The 16316-nt window shown below is 51.0% G+C and overlaps 2 protein-coding genes across 3 annotated transcripts; both read left to right on the top strand.

The window, feature by feature from the left end:
• The first annotated feature begins 3169 nt into the window (after window positions 1-3169).
• On the top strand, window positions 3170-7826 carry TREM2 (triggering receptor expressed on myeloid cells 2). 2 transcript variants are annotated; one of them, XM_005896439.2, is made up of 5 exons: window positions 3170-3305; window positions 4766-5116; window positions 6489-6579; window positions 7333-7526; window positions 7608-7826. In XM_005896439.2, the coding sequence occupies exons 1-5, from the start codon at window positions 3266-3268 to the stop codon at window positions 7622-7624; spliced, it is 693 nt and encodes a 230-aa protein (XP_005896501.2). In that variant the 5' UTR covers window positions 3170-3265; the 3' UTR covers window positions 7625-7826. The 2 variants fall into 2 exon arrangements, with proteins under 2 accessions (XP_005896501.2, XP_070216902.1); XM_070360801.1 differs by having other exon boundaries at window positions 3192-3305; window positions 4708-5116.
• Window positions 7827-11702: 3876 nt separating this feature from the next.
• Window positions 11703-16282, top strand: TREML1 (triggering receptor expressed on myeloid cells like 1). The gene is made up of 6 exons (XM_070361019.1): window positions 11703-11774; window positions 11962-12294; window positions 14283-14394; window positions 14795-14880; window positions 15373-15425; window positions 15785-16282. Exons 1-6 carry the CDS (start codon window positions 11732-11734, stop codon window positions 16097-16099), a joined length of 942 nt encoding a protein of 313 aa, XP_070217120.1. The 5' UTR covers window positions 11703-11731; the 3' UTR covers window positions 16100-16282.
• Window positions 16283-16316: the final 34 nt, after the last annotated feature.

Consider the following 16316-nt stretch of genomic DNA (forward strand, 5'->3'; position numbering starts at 1 on the left):
ATCAAATTGCCAACATCCATTGGATCATAGAAAAAAAAAGGAATTCCAGAAAAACATCTACTTCTGCTTTATTGACTATGCTAAAGCCTTTGACTGTGTGGATCACAACAAACTGTGGAAAATTCTTAGAGTTGGGAATAACAGACCACCTTACCTGCCTCCTGTGAAACCTGTATGCAGGTCAAGAAGCAACAGTTAGAACTGGACATGGAACAATGGACTGGTTCCAAATTGGGAAAGGAGTATGTCAAGGCTGTCTATTGTCATCCTGCTTATTTAACTTCTATGCAGAGTACATCATGTGAAATGTCGGGCTGGATGAAGTACAAGCTGGAATTAAGATTGCCAGGAGAAATATTAATAACCTCAGATATGCAGATGATAACACCCTTATGGCAGAAAACAAAGAAGAACTGAAGAGCCTCTTGATGAAAGTTAAAGTGGAGAGTAAAAAGGCTGGCTTAAAATTCAACAATCAAAAAACCAAGATCATGGCATCCAGTCCCATCACTTCATGGCAAATAGATGGGGAAACAGTGGAAACAGTAAGAAACTTTATTTTCTTGGGCTCCAAAATCACTGCAGATGATGACTGCAGCCATGAAATTAAAAGACGCTTGCTCCTTGGAAGAAAAGCTATGACAAACCTAGACTGTATATTAAAAAGCAGAGACATCACTTTGCCAACAAAAGTCCATCTAGTCAAAGCTATGGTTTTTCCAGTAGTCGTATGGATGTGAGAGTTGGACCATCAAGAAGGCTGAGCATTGAAGAATTGATGCTTTTGCACTGTGATGTTGGAGAACACTCTTGAGAGTCCCTTGGACTGCAAGGAGATCAAACCAGTCAATTCTAAAGGAAATCAACCCTGAATGTTCATTGGAAGGACTGATGCTGAAGCTGAAACTCCCATACTTTGGCCACATGATGCGAAGAGTTGAATCATTAGAGAAGATTCTGATGCTGGGAAAGACTGAAGGCAGGAGGAGAAGGGGATGACAGGATGAGATGGTGGATGGCATCAGTGACTCAATGAACACGAGTTTGAGCAAGCTTCGGGAGATCGTGAAGGACAGAGAAGCCTGGAGTGCTGCAGTCCATGGGGTCAGAGTCAGACATGACTGAGCAATTGAATAACCACAATAATCAGAGAATGATGGCATTCAGAGTGAATGATGTATTAGAGAGGGAGAGATCTGTGACCAGGTATGAGGTCCTGGGTATCTTTGAATGCAGATTTAGCAAATGGAAAGGAAGGATTCTGTGCTTGGAAGTGGGGTCATGTAGAATGTTCCTGTGCTCAGATATGAGAATCAGGGGATTGAATCAGCACAAGCTTAGAGAAGAAAGAGTTAGATATGCACATGCTGTGAATTCAAATACATGAATTGGCAGAGATTTCTTGGTGCCTGTCCTTTGCTATGAGGCTTAGAGGAACACAAATCATACCCTTTTCTCAGGTAGGAAGGATGTGGGCAGAAGAGGTCAGAACACAGCATAAATGGAACTGGAAGTAAGGTAAAGATTCATGGGATTTCAGAGTTTGGTTTCGGCCTAAGATACAGGAAGCTAGAAACACTTTTAGAATAGCACCAAAATCATGGACCAAGAGAAATTTAACAAAATATGTGAAAGATTTGTATGCTGAAAACCATAAAACATTGGTGACAGAAGCCATAGAAGTAAATAAATGGTGAGCTAAAATGTGTCCATGGATCGAAAGACTCAGCAGTGTTACGATGTCTGTCATTTAGTTGCTAAGTCATGTCTGACTCTCTTGCAACCCCATGCATTGTAGCCTGTCAGGCTCCTCTGTCCATGGGATTTTGGGGGCAATAATACTGGAGTGGGTAGCCATTTCCTTCTCCAGGGTATCTTCCTGACCCAGGGATCGAACCTGCATCTCCTGCATTGCAGTTGGATGGATTCTTTACTGCTGAGCCACCAGGGAGGTCCATTAAGATGTCTAGGTCCTCCCAAATTAATCTATAGAGTCAATGAAATCCCATCAAAAGCCTGATCGGCTTTGGAGAGAGTAGAAATTGACAGGCAGATTCTAAAATATACATTCCAAAGCAAAGTTACTAAAGCCATTAAAACCATTTTGAGAAGGAACAGTGTAGTTGGATTACATCATCTGATTTTAAGACTTGTTATAAAGTTACAATGAATATGACCCAGCCATCCCACTAGGGCATATACCCTGAGAAAACCATAATTCAAAAAGACACATAATTTAAAAAGTACTCCAATGTTCACAGCAGCACTATTTACAGTAGCCAGGACATGGAAGCAACCTAAATGTCCACTGACAGATGAATGGATAAAGAAGAAGTGGTATATGTGCACAATGGAATATTACTCAGCCATAAAAAGGAATGAAACTGAGTCATTTGTAGTGATGTGGATGGGCCTAGAGTCTGTCATACGGAGTGAAGTGTCAGAAAGAGAGAAACAAATATTGCATATTAACGCATATGTATGGAATCTAGAAAAATGGTATTGATGAAGCTATTTGCAGGGCAGGAATAGAGATATAAATGTAGAGATGTGGACTAAGAGAAAGAAGGAGAGGGTGGAATGAGTTGGGAAAGTAGCACTGACATATGCACACTACCATGTGTAAAATAGCTAGCTAGTGGGAAGCTGCCGCATAGCACAGGGAGCTCAGCTTAGCGCTCTGTGATGACCTAGAGGGTTGGCACTGGGGGCAGGGGTGCGAGGGAGGCTCAAGAGGGAGGGGATATATGTATACAAACAGCTGATTCACTTTGTTAGTACAGCTGAAACACAACATCGTAAAGCAATTGTACTCCCATAAAAAAAAGTAAAGCCCCAGGGAGTAGTCAGGATGGGGTGTAATTGGTAAAAGATCAACACATAGATCAATGGAACAGAATGGACAGTCAAGATGGAGACTACATGTCAAATGACTTTCAATGAAGATACTAAGGCAACTGAGTGGAGAAAGGATCATCTTCTCAACCAATGAGAAGGCTGGTACAGGCTGGACAGTGGGCTGCCCTCTCAGAGGTCTGGGATCCACAGCGCCCCCTGCTGGGCGGCAGTGGTGGCTCCTCCTCTCCCGTCTTCTCCCCCGCTCTGCTCCCCCTCCCTGAATCATGAAGCCAGATCCCAGTCCTGACGATTGCTCAACCTCCAGGAGCCAGTTCCTGTGGGCAGTGTCTGGGGAGCCTGACCCTCGTGAAAAGACGAGTTCTTGCACAAGGCACCCTGCGTCTGTCCTCCACAAGGGAAGGGTGACATGGAGCCTGTCGTGCTGCTCATCCTGCTCGCTGTCACAGGTAGGAGTCCCTCCCTCCGCTGTCGACACTCCCTCCCCTTCCTTGAGTATGTGGCAAGTGGGTGGGTGGGGAGCACTGAGCCACACTCTAAAGATGACTGAAATCCTCCGCATGTCCTGCACCCCCGCTTCCCACTGTGCCCCGTATTCTCCACGCTTTCCCTCCCTCCCCAGTATCAGCTTTTCATGCTGGTGGAGGCATCAGAGGCTGGTGGAGGCATCAGAGGCTGGTGGATTTGGACACCTAAAAAGGGAAGGACTTCTGATGGTGGCATCTCAGCACTAGCTAGTAGGTGGGGGAAGTCTGGGGAGCATTGGTAAGAGCCCCTAAAATTTTGAACCACTTAGGCATAAAAGTAGTCCCAGAGGAGTAGCAGGGTGGGAGGGAGAAAAGAACCCAGCACTGGGAATCTGCATCTTTGGGGTACCCCTCCTGGGCTCTGAAGGTCCTCCTGTCCTCAGCCCTGGGGGTGAAGATTCTGTGATTGAGCTGCAGGGATGAGCACCCCAGAATTTTGCACATGACAGCCTTTTCTCATTGGGGGATGCCTCTTGCTCCCCCCAGAGGAAAAGTCACATGTGGATGAGAGGAGAGAATGTTCCAGTGAAGCTGGAGTTTCTTAGCTGGAGGTGGAGCAGGGAAAGTGGGGGCATGTTGGTCTGCCTGGAGGCAGATGGACAGGGTGGTATGGGGGATATTGCTTCTCAGGTCTCTCTGGTTCCAAAAGGCAGGCCACCAGCTCCCTATTCCTGGCAAGTTTCTGTCACCCATGTGGTTGACAAAGTGATTGAAGAGAAGGGAGGCTGAGGCAGAGGGTGCTGGGTGATTCTCTTTCAGCCCCTGCCCTGGCACCAGACTGGCGCTCCCCCACCCCAAGGAGGGTCCCTAAAATAGCAGCCTCATGTCTCCCCCAAAATAGCTCTGAGATGCATCCCTCCTGAAAAGGGAACAAAGCCACAGAAATAGGGAAGCTGGAAGCTAAAGGTCACAAAGAGGAGAATGTGGGGCTGGGACTGGCGTGGGCAGCTGCAGAGTTAGCAAGCATGCCGGGCTTGGGGAGGGAGCGTTCAGCTCCCCGTGGGACCAGCCCCAGGCCTGAGAGGCCACTGGCCTTGCTCTCTTGAGATGGAAGGGGAGAGAGGAGGGCATGATTCCATGTAACAGGAAGAACACGTGTGGACTAGGACCAGAGGGAACTTCAAGACCAAATGTCTCTGGAAATAGGCTCAGAGGGGGTCAGTTACTTCTCTAAAGAAGTCCAACAAGTCCAGTGGTGATAAAGCCAGACCCAGGACCCAGGTTTCCTCATTTCCTATAAACACGTACTTGGGCTGTGCCACCTTCTCCCAACTTATGTAGACCTGAGTTCCTTAAGGGCAGGATTTCTGTCTCTTCTGTTCAGTGAACATAGTAGGCGTTCAATAAACACGTGGTGCAGTGAAGGAACGTCTCGTCCCCAGAGCTGTCCCGGGCGCACAACACCACGGTGTTCCAGGGCATGATGGGCCGCTCCCTGCGGGTCTCCTGCCCCTACAACTCCTTGAAGCACTGGGGGAGACGCAAAGCCTGGTGCCGCCAGCTGGGTGAAGAAGGCCTGTGCCAGCAAGTGGTCAGCACCCACCCCTCGTGGCTGCTGTCCTTCCTGAAGAGGCGCAACGGGAGCACGGCCATCACGGACGACGCCCTGGGGGGCACACTCACCATCACGCTGCGGAATCTTCAAACCCACGACGCTGGGCTCTACCAGTGCCAGAGCCTCCATGGCAGCGAGGCTGACACCCTCAGGAAGGTCCTGGTGGAGGTGCTGGCTGGTGAGTGGGCGGCTGACTGCACCCCGCATCTGAGGCTGGGGCTCTGAGTATAGGACCGACCACCCTCGGGGCTTTTGGGGGTCCTGGAAGATCCCACGGTGTGGATTTTGTCCCCCTGCTCAACTGAGGGCCACTGTGGCTGGTTGTGCAGATTGCTGACTGCAGGAGGAGGGTCACCATCCAGCCCTGTGCCCCGCTGCAGGCTGCGCCCCCTGGTGGAGGACTGCATCGCTTGCAGGAAGGGTACAGTCCTTCCTTTACACACTTAGGAGCTAGCTGTGGTCCTGCTCCCCTCCAAACAGCTTTATCCATCTGGCATCCCGTTGGGATGTGAGCACTGAGGTGGTCCTTAAGGAGTAGGAGGACATTCACTCATTCCCTCACCCAACCACCCAATGCACCTACCGATGTAGATTAAGCACCAACTTGGTACAGATAAACAGGCCCAGAAAGGAACACTGCTGTGACCCGGGGCAACTGCTTCTCTCTGGGCCTCCATTTCCCCATCTTTAAATGGTGGTGATGGAGTCTGTGCCACTGACCCCGTATGGCTCCTGTGAGAAACAAGCGACAGAGTTTTACAGTGCTTGGGGTCAGTGACAGCCCTCGCCCCAGTCTCCTGCTACTAACTGTTTGGGATCGTCATTCCTGGTTTAACTAGGTGAGATAGGGAGTGGTGGGGTCCTTCTCACCCCTGAGCTTGCACAGGGGGTGCCCTCCAGGAAAGCCTTCTGTCTGTCTCCTGTGTCCCAAAGAAGAACAAATCTGAGGTTAGAGATCCCTTTTCTGACTCTTTGTCCAACTCTTCCCCCTAACATGGCCCGTTATCATGGAAATGAAGGTCAAAAACTTGTCTAAGATGGGGAGGGTAGGTGAGACCATCTGCCTTAGACTCCAAACCCTGCCTCCATGGGAGTAGGTGGCGAGGAAACACTGCTATCCTATCAGAGTCTAAGGCTCAGCTGACTCCCACAGATACAGCAGGAAACAAATAATAAGAATAACAACAACAATAATAATCTGTAGCTGGTATAGACAGCTTCACAGTCCACACCAGACTTTCAGAAACACCCACCATCTCATTTGCTCTTCCCAAAGACCCCGTGTGACAGGAGGGTGGGGGGTGCAGTCACTGAGCTCCTATGAAGTGATGGGCACTACACAGGATGTTCTCGCTGAATCCTGCAACACTATTATTAAGAAGGGATTCCTAATTGCTCCACTCTACAGGTGAGGAAACTGAGGCTCAGAGTCGTTAACAACTTGATCCACACAGGGTGAGGTCTCAGAGAGCTTCACCCCACCCAGAGGGGTTCTCTCCACTGTGGCTTCAAGAAGGGGACTAGCAGCTCACAGGCTCTGTCTCCCACAGACCCCCGTGATTACCAGGACCCTGGAGATCTCTGGATCCCTGAGGGGTCCGAGAGCTTCGAGAATGCCCAGGTGGAGCACAGCATCTCCAGGTATAGTGACAAGTCTTTGCTAAGATCCCTGGGTAGACCTCCACCCTGCAGAGCCCAGGCATGGGGTGGCAGCTGGGGGGTGGCGGGTGCCAGAAGTACAGATTCCAAGGCAACTGGAACAAGAAGGTATCTGTATATGATCTTGTCTAAACACCCCTCCAACCAGCCAGTGTGTGTTGGTGTGACTGTACCAGTTGTTAAAATATTGCAAAACTTCCCTAACAGTTTATAAATAGCTGATGCTCCAAGACTCTTGAATGACTGGCCTCTCACCCCTTCCCCTGGCAGCCCTCAGACAGAATCCTCACAGTTCAGCAACAATGAAAGTTTTAGGATTAATATTTCAGCACAAAATTGGTACCCCCCGATTCCTGCTTCCCTGATGGGACCAGAATCAGTTCTGACTGGTTCTTGACTAGGTACTGGTGTTTAAACACTGTTAGTATAACCATGAAGTGCACATGTGTGTGCACACACACACAAAAACACACCACACATCATACCATCACGAAAGCAGAAGACCGCTCAATGAGGGAGGTGGTTATTTAAAAGCACTCAGCAGGCAGATCCGTGCCTGGAACTCCTGACTACAGGCTCCCTCAAGCCCCATAAAGCCTCATCCAGGGCTGTGGTGGGTGGGGGAGGTGTCCCCAGCCCCTCGACCTCCCAGGGTCTCCCCATTCCTTCTCTGAGGACAGATTCCAGCGTGTGTGTCCCCTCATGGCCTCCCACATGCCCTCTTTGTTTCTCCAGGAGCCTTTCAGAAGAGGAGAGCCCCTTCCCACCCACTTCCATCCTCTTCCTCCTGGCCTGCATCTTTCTCAGCAAGCTTCTAGCAGCCAGCGCCCTCTGGGCTGCAGCCTGGCATGGGCAGAAACAACGGCCACCCCAGGCCAGTGGACCGGACTGTGGCCACAACCCAGGTTACCAGCTCCAAACTCTGACAGGTGAGCTTGGAGAGCACAGTGGTGGCCGGGGGTGGAGAGGTGGGGCAGAGAGGCGCTGAGTGAGTACCCTGTCGGTTGCAGAGCTGAGAGACGTATGAGAGAGGAGGACCCTCAGTGGAGGAGAGGTTCAGGAGAGGTCTGCACGGATCACCCCAGCCTGCTGCACACTCTCCCCTTGGCCGCCAAGTCTCCTGGCTCTGCTTTGGCAAAAGGCCGCTCTGCCTCTACCCTTCTTCCTTCGGCCCGTGGAAGCGCGTGCGCGTATGTGTGTGCACGCATGCATGTGCATGCATGGGAGGTGGGAAGGATACCTCCAACTTCTGGACATTGGCCATTAAACACTCTCACAAATAAACCCAAGACTTCCTGTTTATTTGATGGTTTAGGGTGTCATGAAGATCTTCTCTTTTGCTACAAAGCTAGGAGAGTGAATACCGATGAGGAGAAGACAGGTCTGGCTCCTTAGGGTCCACGGTCTTAGCCTACCATGTCCCTCCATTTCCACAGGCTCCAAACTGGCCAAACGTTTAAAGTCTTCTTTCTCCCTCCCAGAGATCTGATTACCAAGCCCTGCCTCCCTCCGTGGAATTTCTCTACCATCTTCTCTCATCCTCCTGCCTCCTGTCCACTGGTTCCCTGTGATTATTGCTGGGCCCCTTCCTCCCTCTGCCTGTCTCAAGCCCTCCCCCCGCCACCCCGCCACCGCCACCAAGTCCATCCAGTTCCCAGCTGACTCATCCATTCATCTCCCTAGAGGTTTGTTTTTATCATGTTATGCTCCCTCCAGAGAAATGGCAAGGGCTTGGGTTGTCGGCGCAGCGTACCAGAGCTAGGGACTACTGGTCCAAGCCCCAGGCCTTTCATCATATAGAAGGGAAACTGAGGCTCAAAGGGAAAAGATTTACCCAGAGTGCCCTGCGCAGCCTGGAAATCCTACTTTCACTTGACATTCCAGGTGCCCTTCCCTCTAGCTCAACCCTACTTATTTATTAAAAATAACTCCCCCCTACTTTTTTTTTAGCCATGCTGCATAGCTTGCAGCATCTTAGCTCCCCAACCAGGGACCGAATCTGGGCCCCAGCAGTGGAAGTGTGGAGTCCTAACCACAGGACTGCCAGGGAAGTCCCAATCCTACTTATTTATTCATGTACTTATTCAATAAAAACTGATATTCTGTGCCAGGTACCAGTCTAGGCATTGGAGACACAACAGTGAACAAGACAGGCCAAGATTTCTGCCCACACAGAGCCTCGTTCTAATGGGAAGAAGGCAGACAGACAAATACAATGTCGGTCAGTCAGCTGGTTGGGAGTATGGGGAGGGCAGAAGGCCCGGGGAATGATGCAATTCTAAAGGGTAGTCAGGAGGCACCACTTGAGAAGCACCTCAAGGAAGCAAGACAGGAAGAGTGTTCGAGACACAGGGAACAACCAAGGCAGCTCAGGGAACCTCATCTCTCTCTTCGACACACATACGCCTCCTGGACCAAGAATGAGGGGGAAACTAGATGGAAGCTACCCTGAAGTTGGGCTGTCCTTGAGGAGGAAGTGGGTTGCCCATATCCGCAGGTTCTCTGTCCTGGCCTCAGAGCTGAAGGCCAGGAGCCCCTCTCCACAGCCACATGTGGCTGCATTGCTCCCTAACCTGGGTGTGGGTCCCTGGGGTTTTGAATCACTGGGAAAGAGCCCCCGGTGCAGCCCTGTGTATCAGCCTCATGTTAACAGGTCACTCCCCTCGTCACAGCCCTGCCCCACCCACTCCCGAGGCTGCTCCGCTGGCCTCTGCCCCCAGCTCCAGGCCCCTGGTCCAGTCTGTGTTTCCCTGGCCTCCCTGACTCAACTGCACTTCAGTGAAACTTCCCCGTCGGGTCCTGGCGCAGTCGTCTTCTTCCTGCAGACACAGGTACGGTCTAGGAGCCAAGACGGAGCCCAAACTGAGCCCATGCCAGCGCCCTCCCGCCCACGCTGCCTGGGCACTGGGGGTGACGGGATGGAAGGGGAGGCTCTGGGGGTGTGCCTGGTGGAGGGGCGCTGCTGGAACTTTCCTGCTCTTGGGAGCTCAGCCTTTGCTCCTTCCTGCTCGGCCAGGTCAGAGACATCCACCCTGGGATCCCCTGCCTTTCACTCTCTGGAGTGCACACTGAATGGAAAGTGTTTTCCAATGTCAAGTTCTTGCCTCCTTAAGAAACCTTAAGTTCCTTAACTGCTCCAAGCCTCAGGCTCCTTGAACAAAGACAAACAAAAATCCCAACACCAAACCAAACCCCAACAACCCTACTTTGGTGGGTTTTTATGAGATTGAAAGAAATAACATTAAGTTCCTGGCCAGCTGTCTGGCACATAGTAGGTCCTGCATAAGCACTGGCTTTCATTCTATTCTCAAACGCCTGGTGAGAGGACACCTCTCTGGATCCTGGCCACTTCTGTCCCAGGCACCCAGTGGGGGACTGTGTCTGTTTTACGCACTCAATACATATTGAAGACAGGTCTCCTCCTCACACAAATCTCCCAGGTTGGCTTATTAGAGCAAAAATAATTTTCTGTAAGGAAATCAAAGAAAGCCTGATACGCCTTGGCAGGACAGACATACATCCTTCCATATCACTCACAAGGGAGACCCAGGTGTCCAGTCGGCTGGAGACTGCCAGTGTTAGCACCGAGAGTCCTGTGTCCCCAGAAAACCCTCACGCCAGGTGAACAGGAACAGCTGGTCTCCCTATCACCGTGTCCATGAGACTCAGCTAAACACGGCTTTCTCAGGCTCCTGGTCCCTGTTTTCCATTCTCAACTCCCTTGCTCCTGGAGGCAGGAGGAGGCAGGGATGGGGAGGAGGAGGGCAGGGAGGACAGGAGGAGGGAGGGTGGTTTTTCCAGGGCCCTTACCAGGCGTGAGCATCTAGGTCAGAGCGGTGTGTCCTCCCAGGCATTCCCACCTGGCCTGCTCCAGTCTGAGCACTGGCGCATCCCTGGTGTCAGCAGGCTTACCCCTCACATTCTGTGCGGGATCCCCAGCCCCAGTTCTGCACAGGGTGATGCAAATGGGGACCAGATGGACCCTGTGCAGGGAGTTGGTTTGTGTCATGGGAGAGGAACCCCAAATTATGAGACTTGGAGCTGATATAGAGCATCTGGCACGTTGAGCATTGGCCCATCTTCCTCTCTGGTGGGAGAGAGAGACATCTTTAACTTCGGAATAGAAACTGATCATTTCCAGGGAGGAAGGGAAGGATGGAAGCAAATCTCTCTGGAGCTGACACACTGTCTCTAACTCCCCAGGCACGTTTGCTCTTCAGTCTCCCTGGAACAAAGCTCGCTCAGTGCCCTTTCCTGGGAAGGCCCCGATCATGCAGAAACATGAACATATTCACAGAGAACTGAGAGGACAGTGCATTCATGAAATAAAAATAATATATGAGAAATGCTTGGAGAATTAAAAATACTGTAAACTAAAAGCACTAAGGGATAAAAATTTGAAGGACAAGGATAGAAGGGATGGAAGAAAAAATATGAGGATATCTTCCAGGAGTCAGAACACAAAAAAAAAAAAAAAAAAAAAAAACCTAGACAGAAAAGCTATGAAAATGAGATGAGTACAGGTGATTCAATATCCAATTAATTATCAAAGCAATAGTGCACTTCCTGGACGTGGAGAACGTGGCCCACACCGGAAGTGTCTAGGGAGCACTCAGCACAGGGCGTGAAGACAGGTAGACCAGGGTGCACCATCGAGAGGGGGCTTCCTGGATGATCTCCAGAGAGCTCGGGTAGGGCACTCACATAGAATTTAAAATTAAGATGGACTCAGGCCCTGGGGAGGACACTTTACTTCCCTCCTTCACAGCTCTGCATCATCAGATTCTATATTTGGAATACCCTGAAGATCATCTTCCCCCTTTCTCTAATGCTCCCTGGTTGCCATAATCCTCCTCCCTGACTTCACTCCTTAGGGGCGCCCAGGATCCCAGGCTTCTGTATTTCCGTGGGCCTTCTCATTCTACCTCGCCCACTCCTATCTGGAGCACTGAGCCAACCAGAGCTTGGAACAGCTCCTTCTCCCCACCCATGGCGAGGCCCACCAGTGCCTGCTTCCCAACCCCATGGTCACTGAGAGCCCCACGTGAGTGTCTGAGGCCAAATTTCCTGCCCCCAGGGGAATGCTGTGTCAGTGCCCAGACGAGCCTCAGAGCTGACATCTCCCTGCCCAGCCATGGGCCCCAAACTGCTTCTGCTGCTGCTCCTGGGACTAGTAGGTAAGGTTTAGAAGGAGCTGCACTCTGGGCCCCATGTACCCTGCTCCATGCCCGGGGATAATTGGCATTGCCCTGGAAACAACTACATGTGTAGGCCCAGAAGTGGACCTCTAGACCCCTGACCCCCTGGGCAGTGGGTGGACCGGGAGGTGCCCTGCCTGACATTCCCTCAACCTTCCTTCCCTAGGCCAGGGCTTGGCCGGCAGCCTCCCGGAGCTGCTGCAGGCGCCCGTGGGGAGCTCCATCCTGGTGCAGTGCCACTACCGACTCCAGGACGTCAAGGCACGAAAGGTGTGGTGCCAGGTCCTGCCAGAGGGATGCCAGCCCTTGGTAACATCAACTGTGAATCGCGGGGTCCCAGCTGGCAGCCGCATATTTCTCACAGACCTGGGGGGCGGCCTGCTCCAGGTGGAGATGCTTGCCCTGCGGGAGGAGGATGCTGGCGAGTATGCCTGTGTGGTGGAGGGCCTCTCGGGAACCCAGACTGTGCACAGGGTCACTCTGGATGTGCTTCCTGCAGGTGAGCTATCCCAGCCTGGCCAGCAGCCCTGGCCTGCCCTCCTGCCCCAACCTGCCGCTCTTGGGTCCCTGGTGGGTGGGAGCCCTTGTGGGTGAGGAATATGGGCCAAATGCCCAATATTCTTTTGACAGCTCTGCAGGGAACGGAAGCCAAACCGGGTGAGAAGTCCGAGATAAATCAGCCAAAGAGCAGTCCCCTTTCCGCTCCTGCATGGGTGGGTCTCCCCACAGGAAGTCATATCCTTCTTCCCCCATTCAGGGCCTCATCCAGCATTTTCAACATACTCTATGCTGTTTTTTCCCCCTTAGAAATGTTTTAAACAAAGTTTTGATTCAGACATATCAACCGGAATTAATTTTTTGGTATATGTTCCAGGCTTAAGATTAATGGCTTAAAAACTACTGAATTTATACCTTATTTTATAAGTCTTCACTGAGCATCTAGTATGTGTCTCATGTAACAGGCAGGGTACATTCAATGGCTGGATTCCTTTGACTTATTCAGTTTTAAAAACAGAAAGAGTCTCATCAATATACAGTCGATATTCTCGACCCTATTTCAGTTTAGAAAGTACTCTTCACAGGATTCATTTTTACAGTCTATAACTTTCTCATGTCTAAATATTTACTAAAAGAACATTTAAAAGTATTAAATATTCCTCAGAAAAGTACAATATTGTAAAAAATAATTGTTCTGTTGGGAACATGGTCAGCTACCTGAGGAAGCAGACTGTTCTGTCTTCCTCTTACGGATGTTGACATCTTTTTCATTTTCAAGTATTCCTTTCTTAAGTAATTCATGCCAAAGGCCCAAAATAATGAAATCAAGACATTTTTTCTTCTGTTTTTCTCCATCTGTTATGAGGAGGGACTAAGCTGTCATTAGAAATCTCTCTTGTGTCCACAATTATTACTCATATTATAAACATACTCCTGTTCGCTCTGGTTATCCTTTGTCCTCCCGCTTCCTTGACACTCTAAGGTCTAGTACCTCAAGGTTAGAACTTCCTAAATGGCAAATGGTCACAAGACAATGCACTGGGAAAGGGTGGCAGGGAGATGGGTACCCTCAGTGGGACATCTGAGGTGTGGGGACCCCAAGAGCTGTAGAGGATGGATATTCAGGCAAATGGGTAGAGCACAGTATCCAGGGAGGATATAGTGGTTTTAAAAACCAGATAAGGACATATGCCACAAGACTGGGGTCAATGGTGTCTCAGTTCCTGGTTTAGCGTGGGGTGGGGAGTGGGAATGGTGAATGTCTAAGGACCAGGCAAGACAAGATCTCAGAGGATCTAGGAGGACTGCCGGGTTCCCAAGGCAGATCCTCAGGCCGACAGAAACAAACCCTGAGTCCCACAGACAGAAGCTGAGCACATTGTTGGAATGACAAAAAACTTGTCACAAAACTGAATCTCAGGGTCTAAGCCAAAGCTCTCAGCAAGTGTCAGTTGGCACTGTCATTTCAGGACTGACCCTGTGTTCCTTACCTCCAGAGCTTGGGATGGGGCTCAGCCAACCTGCAGGGTTGGTCACAAGGCTGCAGGTATGCAGAGAGGTCTAGTAGGCTGGGCCAAAGCCCCTTTAGAGACCAAGTGATGAGAGCTGGGAGCAAGGTCTCCAAGGAGGTCAGAGTAGAGAGGCCTATTCTGGGGTGGGGTAGGGAAGTGGGCACAGATAACACAGTGGGGTTTCTGCATAGTCTGAGCAGCCTGATTGAGATAAGGCACAGGGTGGGCAGGTAAAGGAGAAGAAATTCAGAGGGAGAGGTTGGGAGCTGGCGGCAGAGGGGAAGTGAGCATATTCACAATCAGATAAAGACTTAGACCTTTGAATTAGAGGCCCCTTAAGGAATATCCAAAGCACCCCTTTGTATTTCTTACTCCTGACCTCCCTCGGTTCTCCTCCCCCAGTCCCTCAGCTCTCAGCAAGCCCTTGAACCCTGCTCTTGGTGGGTATGTGCTCAGTAACAACTTCCTTCTGCCTCAGCTCCTGCCCTGAAAGAGGAGGAGATCCATCAGGATGCGACTCTGGGTGAGAGCTCCTCTTTGGACTCTGTAGACAGCGACAGCCCTTTGGATACCAGCCAGGACAAGAAGAGGTATGACAAGAATTGTATGTGGGTGGCTAGGAAATGATGGTGCAGATACAGCTTGTTTAGAGCCCCAGACTAAATTGAAAGGAAACCTTACAATTCTCTTCACTCCTGGGGAACTGCTCAACAGGTAGGCAGGTAGGTAGACAGACAGGCATACCTCTCTATTCCAGTTCAGCACTGAGCCCTTTATTCCAGTAGATCTCCAGTCAGGATACCCTGATAACGTGTCTCTCTTCTTCCCTGCTTGAGTCTGCCTGCCTCATTCCATTAAAAAAAAAGCTCTTTCTCCCGACCATGGCACACCAAGAATGGTGCCTCTGTGCCACTTCTCCAGGATTCCTGCCAAGCAGCTCCCTACCAGGTTCAGGGCTAAGCTCACTTCCTTCTTCGTGTGTCTCAGCAGAGCCTGGATTTGGGGTGCTGTGTTCCTGCTGGGCCTGCTGGTGATGGTGGTGGTGATGCTGCTTGCTGTGATGGCCAAAAGGAAAGGTGGGTAGCTCTCCACCTGTGTATCCCAGCAGGGGTCTTCCGGCCCTGTATCAGCCACTCCTGCATTTGAGGCTGGGAATCTAGGTCTGCTCCCCCTACAGATGGGCTTTGGCAAGTGCCCCCAGGCCCTACAATTCCCATGGCTGAAAGGTGGAGGAGAGCGAGGAGATTCCGTGGGAGGTGGCCTGGGGAGAGACAGGAATTGTAGAGGGTGAGACAGTGGCGCTGGGGACAGGTGGCTGGAAGAGGTGGGGGATTTCAGGAGATGGCTTGAGTGTTGAGACAGGATGAAGGGAGCTGTGGAAGCAGTAAGTGGGGGAGTTAGGGCTGGCTGGGGGTGGGGGCTGGGCAGATGGAAGGGGAAGACTTTGCTGGTGGGAGTGGGGATGTTTGAGTATGGGCTAGAACAGAGGTTGCCAAGGGTTCTGGAGAGTGCATGTGTGGAAGGCACTGAGTCGGCACAAGGAGCAGTCTGTGCTTCTGTTCTACCAGGAAACAGGTTTGCTGTTGGTGGACAATTTCAGAGCAGTGGAATCTCAAACACGGTAAGAAACCTCTGCAGGCCCCCAGCCAAATTCCCTAGACCCTCCCTCTACCATACTCGCTGACAAGTCCTGGGATGATCGGGTGGAGAAAAGACTGGGAACCCACATGAGGTCCAAAGCCACTTCTTAAATGCAGTAAACTGGCCAACTATAGTCTTCCACCTTCCCACTTTGCCATCCACTCGCCCAGATTTAGGGAGATACTTGGGGCCTGAAAATCTTCACAGTGAAGCCATCTTGCCCACAGACATACTCAGGATTCTGGAGACAGTCCAGTGTGAACCTGGACTTCCCACCTCAAGGAACCGGGGCAGAGGGAGGCATTTTCTCTTTGCCTAACCGGCCTGCTTTTGTTATAGGCTCCCTCCTCAGTGGTCCAGCACATCAGTGACTCTGGACTGGCTGTTGATCTGCCATCAGATGTACCATATGTCAAGCTTGACTCACCACCTTCCTTTGATGACACCACTTACACCAGCCTTCCTCCTGATCCCCTGTCAGGGAAACTCCTACCCCTAGACCCACCCTGTGTGCCCCCTCTGCCTCCTAAGGTTGAGATCAGCTCCAAGCCTGTGACATACGCTACAGTCATCTTCCCTGGAATGGGCAAGAGTGGAGGAGCCTCCTGTGAGCCAGCCCAGGAGCCGCCTAACAGTCAGGCTCCACCCAGCTGAGCTGTTCACCATCCTGTATACCTGCAGATTAGCCCCAGGGTTTTGTGTAGCCATCCATGCAACCCATGCTCTAGATCCTTAGGCTATCAGATCTTTAGGATCTAATGTCTTGACTTTTCTGACCTGCTAAGTGATACTTGGAATGACTGAGGTGTCCTGGGAAGCCAAGCCATGTCCTGGGAAACTAGCCATGTTAGTTCCTCTGCCATTATACCAA

This window comes from Bos mutus, chromosome 23 (assembly GCF_027580195.1).
Source record: "Bos mutus isolate GX-2022 chromosome 23, NWIPB_WYAK_1.1, whole genome shotgun sequence".
Classification (NCBI taxonomy): domain Eukaryota; kingdom Metazoa; phylum Chordata; class Mammalia; order Artiodactyla; family Bovidae; genus Bos; species Bos mutus.

Excerpts from the sequence above, each read along its gene's own strand:
- TREM2 (XM_005896439.2), top strand. The coding sequence starts at position 3,266 with ATGGAGCCTGTCGTGCTGCTCATCCTGCTCGCTGTCACAG. Across the intron at positions 3,306-4,765 it reads CATCCTGCTCGCTGTCACAG|AGCTGTCCCGGGCGCACAAC; the intron begins GTAGGAGTCCCT and ends TCTCGTCCCCAG. Across the intron at positions 6,580-7,332 it reads GTGGAGCACAGCATCTCCAG|GAGCCTTTCAGAAGAGGAGA; the intron begins GTATAGTGACAA and ends TTGTTTCTCCAG.
- TREML1 (XM_070361019.1), top strand. The coding sequence starts at position 11,732 with ATGGGCCCCAAACTGCTTCTGCTGCTGCTCCTGGGACTAGTAG. Across the intron at positions 11,775-11,961 it reads GCTGCTCCTGGGACTAGTAG|GCCAGGGCTTGGCCGGCAGC; the intron begins GTAAGGTTTAGA and ends TTCCTTCCCTAG. Across the intron at positions 12,295-14,282 it reads TCTGGATGTGCTTCCTGCAG|CTCCTGCCCTGAAAGAGGAG; the intron begins GTGAGCTATCCC and ends CTTCTGCCTCAG.